Consider the following 14,090-nt stretch of genomic DNA (forward strand, 5'->3'; position numbering starts at 1 on the left):
GATCTTGGGGGGGGGGGGGGGGGGGGGGAGAGAGGGGTTAAATGCCGGACCATGGAAGGTCAAAATCCCTCATCTGGGACACTCAGGTGCTGGATCAGAGGTGTCCAACCTGTACAGTGGCAGATCACGTGATGGGTAGCATTGCTTAGAGCAAGTTTGAACTAAATGTGTGCTAGGAGCATTTTTGTGTGTGGAGCTTTGGCATATTATGGAGCATACAAAGAGGGTCCCATGGTGGTTAGTGTGTTAAACTTCTCTGGTTATCTTATTACTTGGTTTCCAGTTTCCTTTATTAAATTTTTCCTTCCTTCCTTAGGTATTTTGTGGCTGCTATCCCTGGAAAGGTCAAGGATTTTCACATCTGGGGCCATGTCTACACTCTCACTTCTGTCAGCGAAACTTTTGTTTAAGGGTGTGAAAAAAACACACCCTTGAGAGAGATAAGTTTTGCTAGCATAAGCGCTCGTGCTTTGCCATTAACATGAACTGGTTTTATTAGGTTGAGAGGAGAGCACTCTCCTGTCAGCATAATATGGCTGTAAACTTGTAAGTGTAGGTAGACATGGCTTGAGTCTAAGACTACTGATCCCAGACAGCTTGAGTCTTCATGGTTACAGTCTGAAGTTCTGGCATCCTAAAAATAAAATCCCTTTCTGGCAGTCTAGACAGTGCAGTCTCTTGTCATATCTGTACTTGAGTCAGTAGGTGAAACTGCATCAAAATTCAGAACAAGTGGTCAACAAAGAGCCCGATGACTGAAAATATACATTTTAATATTATTTTTAATCATCATGTCCGTTATCAGTAGCATAAATGAAACGGTGTACTCAAAGATTTGATTTAATGGAACTTTGGCCGCTGTATCTTTTCGCACATTTCTTTGAAGTTTACATCACAACTGGTCAAATTCAGGTTCATGCATGCATCCAAGCTACATGAGTAATTACATATTTTTAAAATTTTAAATTAATTTTTCATTTCAATTTAAAAAATTGCATGCATTTTTGGGAGTGACAAAAGAGCCATATTTAGTCTACACTGAATCATAGGTTGCAGACCCCTGCGGTAGGTTAATAGATGTTTGCCACTTTCATTTTCTCCTGAGATTCCTATTCCAGGCAATACCTCATTAACATATTTTCTGTCAGCTTGCAGGCTGCATGGTATGGGGTTTTGTTGTCCTTTGCCCCATCCTCAAATTGCTTTTTAAAAGTAAGACTTGATGTTATAAAGCTGAATTTCAAACTGGGTATGTATAGTAGGAAACCTATGAATACCCAAATTTGGCTGTGGGAATTCAGCAGTCAGTAAAGGTCTATTAAGCTTGTACAAGCGTAGCCTGTATATATACACATGCAGGACTAAATAATATATATATATACACACGCACAAGTTGAACCTCTCTAGTCCTGCACACTCTGATACAACATCTGTCTGGCATGATTTTTATCAGCCAGATGCCCACTTGCCATGGGTGTGGCCAACTTTCCCATGGCCCCATAAAGTTTGTTTACAGCCACCAATCCTGGCTCTGTGTTCTGGGCTCTTAGTTTAGGTCTAATTTATCTCTAAATGTCTTCTAAGTGCCCACTAAACAGTGGGGGTGTTGGTAATGCTGCTAGACAATATTGACCTCCCCTGGTTTGGCAAATTCTCGGTTTCCGCATTGGTTAGGTCCCAAGGATGCCGGACTAGAGAAGTTCAACCTGTACTGTATAAGTGACTGCTGCCTCACAAATGCGTTCTGACCTACATCTTTGATTGCTTTGCCTGCATTCTGCCCTTACACAATTTTTTAAAATTTCAAACATCCCCTATCTTTTAAATCTTCCGCATTTAAATGTTTCCTCTTTTCCTCAAATGTGGACTTTCCTACCTACAGGCCCTTCAAAAATTACCCTGCCTGAGGCCCAGCATGGTAAACTCAGACCTTGGAGGCTCTCTCTTCGCTTTTTGTTCTGGAAAGTCCTTTTTTAAAACTAAAAGTCATGATACTTTATTTGTAGAGGTTTCTCTGTCTTTTTGTGAGCCCTGCACTGTGGCACTCCTGGGGTATGTCTAGACTACATACCTCTGCCGACAGAGGCATGTAAATTAGACTACACGACATAGGCAATGAAGTGGGGATTTAAATATCCCCCGCTTCATTAAAATAAAAATGCGCAGCAGCCATATTTAAAGCCCCGCTTCATTGACTGTCCGGTAGTCTAATTTACATGCCTCTGTCGGCAGAGGCATGTAATCTAGACATACCCATGGTGATTATGTCTCTGGGCTTTGCAGGATGGATACAGTAAAATGGTTAGAAAACCCCCTACTTTTCCTAAAATAGACTTTTCTGACATGTGGCTTAGGCAGAAGTTGTTTTAACGGCACCCATTTGGGATGAGACCTGCAGAACTCACTTTTGGCTTTACCTGAGTAATGTGTTCTAAACACATGCTAGTAAAACCTGTCTGCCACATGATCTTCTGCGTGAGTGTAATGTAATGGACAATTTCAATGGGTTTTATAGTGATAGAAAGACCTGAGCTACGTCTAGACTGGCATGTTTTTCTGCAAATGCTTTTAATGGAAAAGTTTTTCCGTTAAAAGCATTTGCGGAAAAGAGCATCTAGATTAGCACAGACGCTTTTGAGCAAAAGCACTTTTTGCGGAAAAGCGTCCGTGCCAATCTAGATGCGGTTTTGTGCAAGAAAGCCCCGATCGCCATTTTCGCCATCGGGGCTTTTTTGCGCAAAACAGTCCTGAGCTGTCTACACTGGCCCTCTTGCGCAAATGATTTGCTCAAGAGGGCTTTTGCCCGAACGGGAGCAGCATAGTATTTCCGCAAGAACACTGATGATCTTACATGAGATCGTCAGTGTTCTTGCAGAAATTCAAGCGGCCAGTGTAGACAACTGGCAAGTTTTTCCGCAAAGCAGATGATTTTGCGGAAAACTTGCCAGTCTAGACACAGCCCTGTAGTAACTGGTGTTTTGCATTCCCAGTTTTTAATCACTAATATTCTTATTGTTTAGCTGATGGTTTATTTTATTTCTAATTTACTTGCTAATCTACAGTCCTATTCCACATACAGAGATGTAAACATGTTCCAGATACTAAGTAGATGAAATCAGCTGTTTGTAATATAGCTTGTATTCAAACACTCACCTCACACCAATAATCCCTAAGGGTACTGACTGCAAAATTTATTTTTTTCAAGAAGTGCACGTGACTTAAGTGCAAAGTTTGTAAAAACCTTTTAGTGGTCTGTGGAAACTCAAGGAAACATACTTTTTTAAGCGTGTAAAGCTTTGTTTTCTCGTAAGACATACATTTTGAACGTTTTAACTGGGTTTGGCAGCAATTAAGGACTCTTGCCTATGTGTAAATCTTAATCTTCTTGAAAAGGTTGAGTCATGTAATCTTTGACATGAATGGTGATCTCCAAATATCTGAAACTGCTTCTTTTCTCTCTCAAACCCCCTCTCTTTTAATTTCAGGACAAACACCATGATGCTGCTCATGAAATCATTGAGACAATTCGGTAAGTGTTCAATGCAGAGCTCGACAGAACTTTTACTTCCATATAGGTATTACTCTGTGCCCATGGCCACACTGCCACTCCTCCACCCCCAGGTGCCCAATCAAGGCCTGGGGACAGGGAACCCCAACCCTTCTGCCCAAGGCCCCACCCCTTCCAAGGCAGTCCGTGGCCATTTCAGAAATTTGTGAAGTGGCCCCCTTTTACAAATTATTGTCCACCCCTGGTATACACGGTTACCTGATGAGCCTTGATTGACTGGCTGACCTGGTAGGCTGCTGGTATGTATGGGGAGCTGAGTTAAAAGCCAGCTCCTGGCGTGCACTGGGTTCTGAAGAGCCACCTGCCTCCCTGTGCTACTACCTCTGTATCAGAGGCAACAGTGTGAGGAGGGCAGGTGGCAACTGGTACGTACAGGGCACTGACTTAAAAGCCGTCTCCCCACATGCGCTGGCTCTCAGGGTGCTGTCTGCTTCCCCCTCCCCTCGCACACTGCTGCCTCTGTAACAAGAGGCAGCAGTGCTGGGAGGGTATGTAGGAGCCAACTGAAATTGTCAGTGATTACATCGTTCATCACATTTTTACCTCTCTAATACACTGTAGGGTGGATTTTTTTTTTTTTAATAATGAGGATTTTAAAATTGGAAGGATAAGACTAGGAGCTTAGCGAACAAAACTTCACCATCATCTACTGTCTCTTGTTGGATTCTGGCCCAATTTAAACTTACACTATTGACTTTTTTCCTTCAAAATATCTCACTGTTGCTAAAACTGTGCAGCGCCTTTGACACTGAAATGCTTGGGAGCGATGCCTGCATGAGCATTCCTACTGCTAGTGGGACTGCATCAGTGGGAGGCTGTGCCTGAAATACTATTGCAAGAAGGCGGAGGGCTGAACATTTTCAGGCACCGTTACAGCCATGCATAGCAGTGACACAGCAATAATTCATACTCACTGTGGTTTTGGCAGCATTGGGGAAAAAACTTTCCGGGTAAGTCCTTAATACAACTGGGTTTGTTGTTTATCCACAATAGAGTGTGAAAATACATTAGTCATATTTTAAAATTGTTTTCATGCTTACTTGTCTCACAACTTTGCTTAATGGACAAGTTAGCAACCTTACACGGTGTTTTAGGCATGTGAAAGGTTAACCCATTAAATGGTAAGCATCATCTTTAATGGGTGATGCTTACTGGTATTGATTAATTGGTGGGAACTGGAGCAGCTCCCCACCTGTAGGCAGGGAGCTGGTCCAGCTCTGTGGGACCCACCATGGACAGGGGCTGCTCCTGCCATTCCAGAGCAGCCTCTATCTGTGGCAAGCCAGGTGTGTCGCAGACAGGGGCTTCTCCCTGTGGCAGGGTTGGGGAGGCATTCCAGCCCAGCTGCAGTGGATGGCAGGGTCACACCAGCCCAACCTGGCTAGAGTGGCTCCCTTTAATCACATTTAACCAGTTACCAATTAAACAGGATTTTATATCCTTAGTTTGCTTTCATTTGTAGCTCAACTCTGTTGTAGCTCATTATTGGTCAGAGCTGAATAGTGTCCCCCTGGAAGCCTCCCCTCCACCTGAGCTAGAATGTTGAGAGAGAATACAATGTGACTGTCCACGTGGTCCTAGTAAACAGTATTGCACCTGGGTTGCCTACAGTGAGAGTTTGGTACCTGAGGTGTTAGCATGGGGTGAGATCTTACAATAGCATTGCTGGTCCATATGACTTTTAAAATGCTCTTGTGAAACACAGCTTATTCTTGTGAGACACAGATATTCTTGTGATTGTGAATTGAAAATAATGTTATCCCTGTTAGGGGACCATGGTTTAGTCTTGTTCCTTGACATTTATTTTTTTTAATCCACAAAGGCCTTGTCTAAAAACAGCAGTTCAGTGGTAGTGCCACTAGTAAGGTCTCTGACATCTGTGTTCAGCAGCATGTCAGTTAGATTTGCACTGAGTAGGTTTAACTGAGATGCTGCTGAAACTGGTTGCCCGAGTTGTAGAGTCATAAGTACTAGGCCTCCCTATATTGACACCAGCTAATGGCAAGAAGAGTCAGTGCTGGAACACAGTCAGGAAATCATGTGTCTCAGATTTATTAAAATATGGGGATTTTTGTAGTTCATTCAGGGTCTTAAAGTACTTTGTAACTATCAGTTTTATCTATGCACCAAATTAACCACAGTGCTTATACATTTAGCTTATGCTAGTAAGCTGTCCTGTGGGGGTGTGAGGGGAGAGGATATAGAGCTGACCACTGGCTTGAAAAGTTGTGATATGAACGGTTGTTTGCTGCACACTGGCCTAGTTTAAGGGGAAAAAAGATTGTAGAGATCAAAAAGTGAGGTTTTAAGTTTTCATTAGAAGAATAAAGACATGTAGTTCACAAATACCATTATGCCTTTCTGTAAGGCACTAAATATTCTAAAGAGCAGTGAGGAGCATTAGTGGCGTAACATTCTCAAGTCATTTTGGATGCTAAATATTTCTCTCACCTCTTCGTTGTGTGGAACATTTTGTACAATTTTAGCCTATTCAAAATAAAATCAGATCACCTTTTAGCGCAGTAAAGCGAGAAAATTGATTTTACAGAAAGAGTACTTTTAAATCAACAGTTTTGCTTCCTTGATCCATGCAGTCATGTCTTCTAACTTTGTCTAAAATATTATTCTTTTTTGTTGTGTGTTTTTTCAACTATTAATTCCATTGCGAAGTCAACACAGAAATGGGGGGGGAAGAGCTTGGAATTTTTCTCAGTAAATCTATTAACATGGGGTATGTCTATATCTACCACAGTAGGGCATGTAGTGAAGACTCTGCTGGCAGAAGAGTTTTCCATTTTGGCATAAGAACCTCACCTTTGTGAGCAGGATAAGTTGTGTTGGTTGTTTAGTCGGTAAAGGGTGAAACTGCAGAGCCACAATGCGGTGAGCCCCGGGAGCTAAGCCTTCTGCGGCTCTGCCTTTTAAATGTGGCTCTTAATACATTTAAGAAGCAGAGGAGCAGTGTCTGGAACTGAGCATGAGCCAAGAATCGGCTCCTCTGTCCCCTTACAGAGATGGTATTGAGGGGAATTGGCTTTTAAGCCAGCTTCCCCTCTTCCCCCTTGCTGCTTCTCTCTGATAGAGGCAGCAAGGTGGGGGAGAAAGTAACTAGTTGAGTCACTTGACAACTACCTGATAAGCATATGCTTATCAGGTAGTTGACTAATCGCCCAGGGTATGTCTACACTACCTCCCTAGTTCGAACTAGGGGGGGTAATGTAGTCATACGGAGTTGCAAATGAAGCCCGGGATTTGAATTTCCCGGGCTTCATTTGCATAAAGCCGGCCGTTGCCATTTTTAAATGCCAGCTAGTTCGGACTGCGTGCACGCGGTTTCCTAATCCGAACTAGCTGTACGCCTCGTGGAACGAGGCATATACATCCCTATTCCTGATAGTATTCAACAGAGCACTTTATTTTGGTCTATACTTAGGTTCCACTCAGTTTGATTACTAGAAGGGAAAGCCCTTTACAAAGACTTTGTGACTCCAGTGACTTGCCATCCAGACCAGAGAGCCCCAGCCACATAGCTTGCCTGGGACTGTGAGCTCAGCCAGCCTGGCAGCCTTCAGGGCCAGTGGCCTGAGACAGGGAGCCTGGCCAGAGCAGAGGCAGCACACTGGCCAGGTTGATGAGTGTGGGCTGGGGACGGAGGGAAGAGCCCAAGACTGACCTCCCCTGGTCCGGCAAACTCACTTGTTTGGGGCCATTCAGGTCCCAAGGGTGCTGGACCAGGGAGGTGTACACTGTACTGGTAGAAGAAGAAAGCACCCCCCAACACCAGTGGTTTGGAGGTTTAATGTATGCGGAGGATGGTTTCAAACATCAGGTAGCAGGCGATGACTTGCATCTACATGTGTCAAAAGAAATAGCTTTGTCAAAGGAAGTGGTCATTCGTAGCAACTTATTAAAAAATAAATGCATTTCAGAAAGATTGTTCTTGTGCTTCATGTTTCCGAGATTAGCACGAGCTGTGGCTTTTATTTTTACTCCAACTAAGTATATTTGTCACTTCATTGTGAATTCAGATTTGAATTCATGCCTCTTCAAGAGCGTTATAGTACTGCCAATGGTAATGGGCACTTTACTTCATAATCACTCTTGTGTATAGTAAGAACTCTTTGAGCTCCATAGATAGCATTCTGTGATGTCTATCTCGCTTTTTACAATATTTAAGTATTTTCATGCTTTTTGTAGCACTGTCTTTAATTTATCAGAAAGTCAGCCTAGAATTGAGGCAGACTGCTGCTTTGGTAAAAAATAAAAACTGCCCTGGTTAAATGCTCATCTAAAAGATTTGGGTGTCTGTTGCATTCTGATTCTTGTCTCATTCTTGCAGGTGGGTCTGTGAAGAAATCCCAGATCTCAAGCTTGCTATGGAAAATTACGTTTTAATTGACTATGATACAAAAAGGTGAGAGGAACCCTCCCCTTCCCCAGAAGGGCAGACATAAAAGGCTTGTTGTGAATTGGTCTGTAATTAGTTATTCTTAGAAACTACATACTGAGCTGCAGTTTTCTTTTAAAACTGGCTTCAGGCTTTACAAAGTTATTTTGGTAGGAAATGTGTAACAGGAGTATTGGCAACGGCTGTTGGGCTTATGGACATAATTGGAAACTTCACATAGCAGAAAGCTGAGCTGGGGTGCGTTGGAATTATTCATCCTGAAACAATGATCAGTATCTGTGCTGTTGGGCTAGAGCCAGTGTTAGGAGTCTGAATGGCACTGAAGTTTCTGCTTTTGTAGTAACTAAGAATTCTTGTTGGAAAACACTATGCCAGAGCTGCCATTGGCACCACTGATTTTTCTCTTCATGTTTGTGAGAAGTTAACTTTCCCCACTCCTCTCCTGTTGAGAATCAAATACGAGTGGTGACTATAAAACCAGTTTCAACTCAAACCATTCCTACAGCTTTGTCTCTGGAGAAGCAGGAGTAGTGCCTGATTCACAGAGCTGTGTGAAAACGCCTAGTACATGTTTCAGTCTGCTCTGTGAGTAAAGATGGGAAGGGTCAAAATCTGACCCTATGGAATTCTTTTGTTTGTAATAAATTGGTTTGGAGACATTTGAGAGATTGTATATTTTTGGCTCAATTTGACTGCACTGAGAATGGAAATAGAGATGACATTTTGTCTGCAGCCAAGTTGTGGTTTATGAAAGTCCATGAAATTTTTAAGGAAAAAGATCTACATTCACTGATGTCCACAAATGGATCATGTCTCCTGAATAGCATTGAGACAGGTGACATTGAACTATGTCCTAATTCAGTATTAACGATTTGAGCACCTGGATGGCTTTTGCTACTTAGAAGCACTGCTCTTTGGTGCCTACTCTGTTACCTTCATTTGATATGGTCTTGTTCTACTAGCCCCTTCAACCACCCAGAGAATTCAGTGGGGAGTAGTAAGTGTTCAATACTTCTTTACATCAGTTCTATAGTTTCTATGCTGATGTTGTAACAAACAATAATTGTGTAGTATTGGTGTGCTGGTGGGTTATGTAACCACACAGCATCACTTGTTGTCAGCAGTGATACTGAATAAGAGAAAAAACCATTTGTCCTCACCTCGCTTATTTCTCTGAAACTGTTCAAAGAAGCCATAAACCTGTCATTCTAGTAATGGTTTAATCAATTTTATTTTTCTTGGGGGAGGGGAGATAATTCTTTCAAAAGTTTATTATGGAACATCGGCTGCAGCGCTGACAAATGCAGAGAATAGGCACAGAAATGCAAATATGCATGCATTTAAAAAAAATGCTTTTCAGTTTCATGTTTTTTTATTACCATGGAATTAAAACCTGTCAATTTGCAGCCCAAAGTGCGTTCAAAGCCACAGTGTTTTCAAATCAGGAGTCTTAGTTAGTTGTGGTAATGAAGTCAAGTTCATAAGAGGTTAACTTCCCTCCTCCCTTCCCGTCTTGGGGTAGCTGTGGGGCATGTTATTCCAGTTACTCTGTGGAATGACCTTTGCTGCTGTGTGTGGAATGTACTTTTGTATTGACAGGGGAATTGGCAGGAATTCTTCTCTCCTTGACCTGAAATGATTGTGTAATCCTCTTAGCTTCTGCAGTTAAGGGGCCTGGCTAACCTGTGAACCCGGCTAACCCTAGAACAAGCAGTATGCTTCTCTGCTAAAACAGGACTCTGGCGGATGAAGTTTGTATTTTGAAAGTTCTGTTACATGGCACACTGCATTTTAGAACAGAATAGAAATGACCTCTGGATAAGTGTCTGCCTGTCTTTATAGCTGGATACGGTGGACATGGGAAGGAACAAAGCAGAACACATGACAAGTGTAATCGTTTCCTTCCATTTCCCTACATGCAAACAAAAATGCAAGATAAGAGTGTCCATGAAACTGTCCAGCTTGAATTCCAGATTGGTCAAAAAGGAGAAAGTAGGATAGTGTCAGGGTATCTCCATAACTTATTTTCCCCCATTCGTTACAATAAGCCTTTGGAAGTTGAATGTTTGAAATCAGTTTCCTTAAAAGATCTCTTCTTCCATCACATGGATATCATGCGTAGAATTTCTCATGAATAGTTGTCTCTTCTTTAAGCAAACTTTATAAAAAGTGTAAAATTGCTTAGAGAATATTTTGCCCGCCCCTCCCCAATTACAGCTACAATATATACATTTAAATGTAGTTCACATGTTGGCCTACCAACCTTGGCAATGGTACTTTTATTGCAAATACCTGAGCGTTTCAAGAGTCTCTTTAGACCAGTGGTTCTCAAATTTTTTGGGCTCCAGAGCCCTTTACATACATAATTTATGCAGAGCCCCAGCAGTCCACTGATTTGTATGTGTTGTACCTATCGATGTTTCCAGTTTGTCAACCTTGCGGAGCCCCTGGCGATGTCTCGCGGAGCCTTGCGCAGAGCACAGTTTGAGAAACACTGCTTTAGACTGGTAACTTACTAGCAAATTTTGCTTTTCTCCTTTCACAGCTTTGAAAGCATGCAGAGGCTTTGTGACAAATACAACCGAGCCATTGATAGCATTCATCAGTTGGTATGTATTTACCTTTGTTAGGCCCTGATTCCTAGCTAGCTGGCTTTATTCAAGCTAGTGGTTTCAAATTCATGTACCAAAAATGACATCCAAAGCTCTAAGTTGTGTGTGTTAGCTTAAACAGTGGCACTGCCATTACAACATTTTCATTCATTCAGGAGTTAATAAATCATCTGTTAAACCTTGCTTTCTGGGCCAAAACTTGGCACTTGAGAATTTAGCTTTAGAGTGAATTTATATCTTTATATAAAGAAAGGCTTAATTTTTCTAAAATGCAGATTTACACTCTTGTAGCCCCTAATGTGCACTTAGCATTCTTGCTTTGACATTTGAAATAGCTGTTACCTTTGAAAAAGGGTTTCTATGCACGCACCATATCTAGCTTTTTTTGTCAGAAATTTCACAAGGATTTAATACGTGTTTACATGTGTGGAGGGATTGAGGCTCAAAGGTTCCTTAAATAAAGGTTCCTTAAAGGTTCTATCTGAACCCTCTTGTGTATTGTGGCGATGATCCATAGATTAAGAATTTTCTTACCATTCATAAAGCTATATTTTAGAGCTGGTCTGTTCAAAGGATGCGAAGGAAGAACTGGAATGAAAGCTAATTTAATAAATTTTCAATTATAAGTAATTTTTTTGGAATTCTTGCCCCAAGTTTAAGGCTGGTTTGGGAGGCGGTAATCGAATATAGCAAGTATAATCTAATATTAAGACTTCATTTCTGGAATTTACATGACACTTCTTTCAGTAATATCTGTCACCATACTTAACGCGTATTCAATTTAATAATATATTGTATTCTATATATTCAATTATATATAAAAAAATTCAATTATAGGTCAAAATACTTCAAAAAGTCCCATCAGACACATGTTTATTTTATGGGAGCATTCAGTATACACTTCAGGAAGATATTGCTAGTAGTTTAGAACAGTGGTCCCCAACGTTTTGGGGCTGCCTGGGGGCGGGACCGCTCACGCACTGGGCATGCGGGGGCTGCTCACAGGCCACGTGACTGGGGGCGGGGCCAAGCATGTGCCGCACGGCCGGGGCCGGCACCGGCATATGCTGTGACCTCGGGCAGGGGCCGCCCAGGCGCCATGCGTCCGGAGCCGGCACCGGCATGTGCGGCGCACTCGGGGCCACGGCTGGCACCCGGGGCCGTGGCCGGCAGCGGCACGCACGGCACCCCCGAGGTCAGGGCCGGCAGGGGCTGCCCATGCGCCCGGGACTGGCACCTGCCGCACGCCCAGGGGCGGGGCCAGGCCAGATTGCTCCGCGGGCGCACATAAATGGCCCAGCCGGCGCCATAGCGCCCGAGCACTGCGTTGGGGACCACTGGTTTAGAACATCTCCCAGACTTTGCACTTCTTTGGCACCTACAGATCTGTGTGCTGTTTGCCTGATCTATAGATACCAGCCACTTTAATCATGTTTGTTAGTAGCTTAAAAGTTGGAATTCTTTGGCATTTACTGAAGTGAGAATCTAGACAGGAAGAGGAGATGAAAAGCTGCCCAGAAACAAAGCTTACAGACATGTATAAAATCCAAAGAGGGAAGATATAAGAGGAAGTTCAGAAACATCAATAGCTTCTCCTAGCAGACTTACCTGGCACAGGGCCTTGGGGTGTGTTTGTGTGTGGGTGTGAGAGAGAGAGAGAGACTGTGGGCTGGGGCATGTTTTCTTCCCTCCAGCCCCCTTTTGCCCACCAGAGGCTTGTTCTCTGCTCCCTCACCCAGGTACTCCTGCCCACCAGGGGCTGTTCTCTTCCAGCCCCTCCCCTGGTGCTGCGGCCAAGATACCTTTTCCCTGGTGTAGTTGGTATGCAGTCTTAGAAAATATTGTGTGAGGTGATGCGGACAGTAAAACAAACCAGCTTCCCCAAGCTGCATTGCTGCAGAAATTCTGTAGCATGTCTTGCTACTGCTTATGGAAGAACTGTTAGATCAGTTTTACTCATGCAAGAAGAGAGATGGAGGAAAGAGGATTATCTTTGTGCCAGTTTTCCTCCCCCCCCCACCCCACAAGTTCAGGTATGTCATGATTGATTGATTTTTACATTCTCTTCCTGCTCCCCACTCTTAGTGGAAAGGAACTACCCAGCCCATGAAACTGAACACTCGTCCCTCCAATGGGCTCCTCCGTCACATCTTGCAGCAAGTATATAACCACTCGGTGACTGACCCAGAGAAACTCAACAACTATGAGCCCTTTTCCCCAGAGGTGTATGGAGAGACTTCATTTGATTTAGTGGCCCAAATGATTGATGAGATTAAAATGACTGAGGATGACTTGTTTGTTGACTTGGGCAGTGGTAAGTGACAAATTGCTTTGTTTTTCCTTTTCTGTCCCTGCCCAGGCTTTTTCCTCCTAATAATAATAATAATAATAAAATCAGTAACTTTATATTAGGAAAGTAACCCATCTCCACAGAATGTGCATCTTGCTGTGCACTCCTGACAGATCAGTGCTTTCCTTCCTATGTTAGCAGTGGGATTAAATATGTTACCTCCCCATACTGTTGTGAAGAAAGGATTAATTCATCAGGAAACTTAATTTAAGAATACTCCATTTTTCACACCATGCATAAATGTACTCATTTTAAAATATGGTTGGCGTCAGAAATGTCTGTGTACAAGTCCTATTACCAGAGTCCATATCCAAACTGGTTTCTGGACTCAGTTTGTTCATTTCATGCGTCATACCTTTTTTCCCCTAGTGTCAGATGTGCAAATGCCATGTGTTGCCTGAAAGGCAAGTAGGTTCTTTTCTGTGTCTGACCCAATCATCAGCAATAAATGTTTTATATTTTATTGTGAGGCCATATTAAATCCAGCTCTCACTTCCATAGCTCCATCTATGCTAAAGTTAGCAGTTTTAACAAAAGTAAAAATTTTGATCAGTGATGCAACCAGATGTGACTCAAACATGTGAAAGCGATAAGTCGAATAAGATGGTGGTCTTGTTAGTTGCTCACATCTCATTTCCAGCAGGAAAGGAGCAATGAGAATTCCTCCTTTTAATGTAGAATAGTCTTGGGTTGAAATAAATAGTGTGTGTGTCCCCTTGCTTTTTCAACAGCCATCCCTTATCTTACTAAAGGGAAGGGGATTCTGCCCAGTGAAAATACAGCAGAATTACCAACAACTTCCGTATTCATTTACTAAATGAAATTTTAAGTTAAGGTTGTTAAAGCAGGTCAGTCACAGGGGACAGAATTGATTTTAAAATCTTGCCCCCTCAGGTCCATATATTTTATATGGATAGTTAAGTACAATATAAACACCTAGAGGTGTTTAAGTCTCAGCTTGACAAAGCCCTGGCCGGGTTGATTTAGTTGGAATTGGTCCTGCCTAGAGCAGGGGGCTGGACTTGATGACCTTCTGAGGTCTCTTCCAGTTCTATGATTTTATGAATATGAGATTCTTCTAAAATACTCTGGTCAGTTATAGAGCTTTGCTGTACTGAAATAACTGCTTCACCACAATTGTGTGTAGTTATT

General features: G+C 42.6%; 1 protein-coding gene across 5 annotated transcripts in view; it reads left to right on the forward strand.

Annotated features, from left to right (window-relative positions):
- Positions 1–14,090, forward strand: part of DOT1L (DOT1 like histone lysine methyltransferase) — a 112,813-nt gene that overhangs the window by 26,937 nt on the left and 71,786 nt on the right. For all 5 annotated transcript variants that reach the window (XM_075903196.2, XM_075903195.2, XM_075903194.2 and 2 more), the window contains exons 2-5: positions 3,486–3,529; positions 7,908–7,982; positions 10,522–10,585; positions 12,674–12,902. In XM_075903196.2, coding sequence (XP_075759311.1) covers positions 3,486–3,529; positions 7,908–7,982; positions 10,522–10,585; positions 12,674–12,902 — 412 coding nt within the window. The remainder of the gene's footprint in view (positions 1–3,485; positions 3,530–7,907; positions 7,983–10,521; positions 10,586–12,673; positions 12,903–14,090) is intronic.

The sequence above is a fragment of the Pelodiscus sinensis genome, chromosome 32, assembly GCF_052426305.1.
Source record: "Pelodiscus sinensis isolate ZL-2025 chromosome 32, ASM5242630v1, whole genome shotgun sequence".
In the NCBI taxonomy this organism is placed as follows: domain Eukaryota; kingdom Metazoa; phylum Chordata; order Testudines; family Trionychidae; genus Pelodiscus; species Pelodiscus sinensis.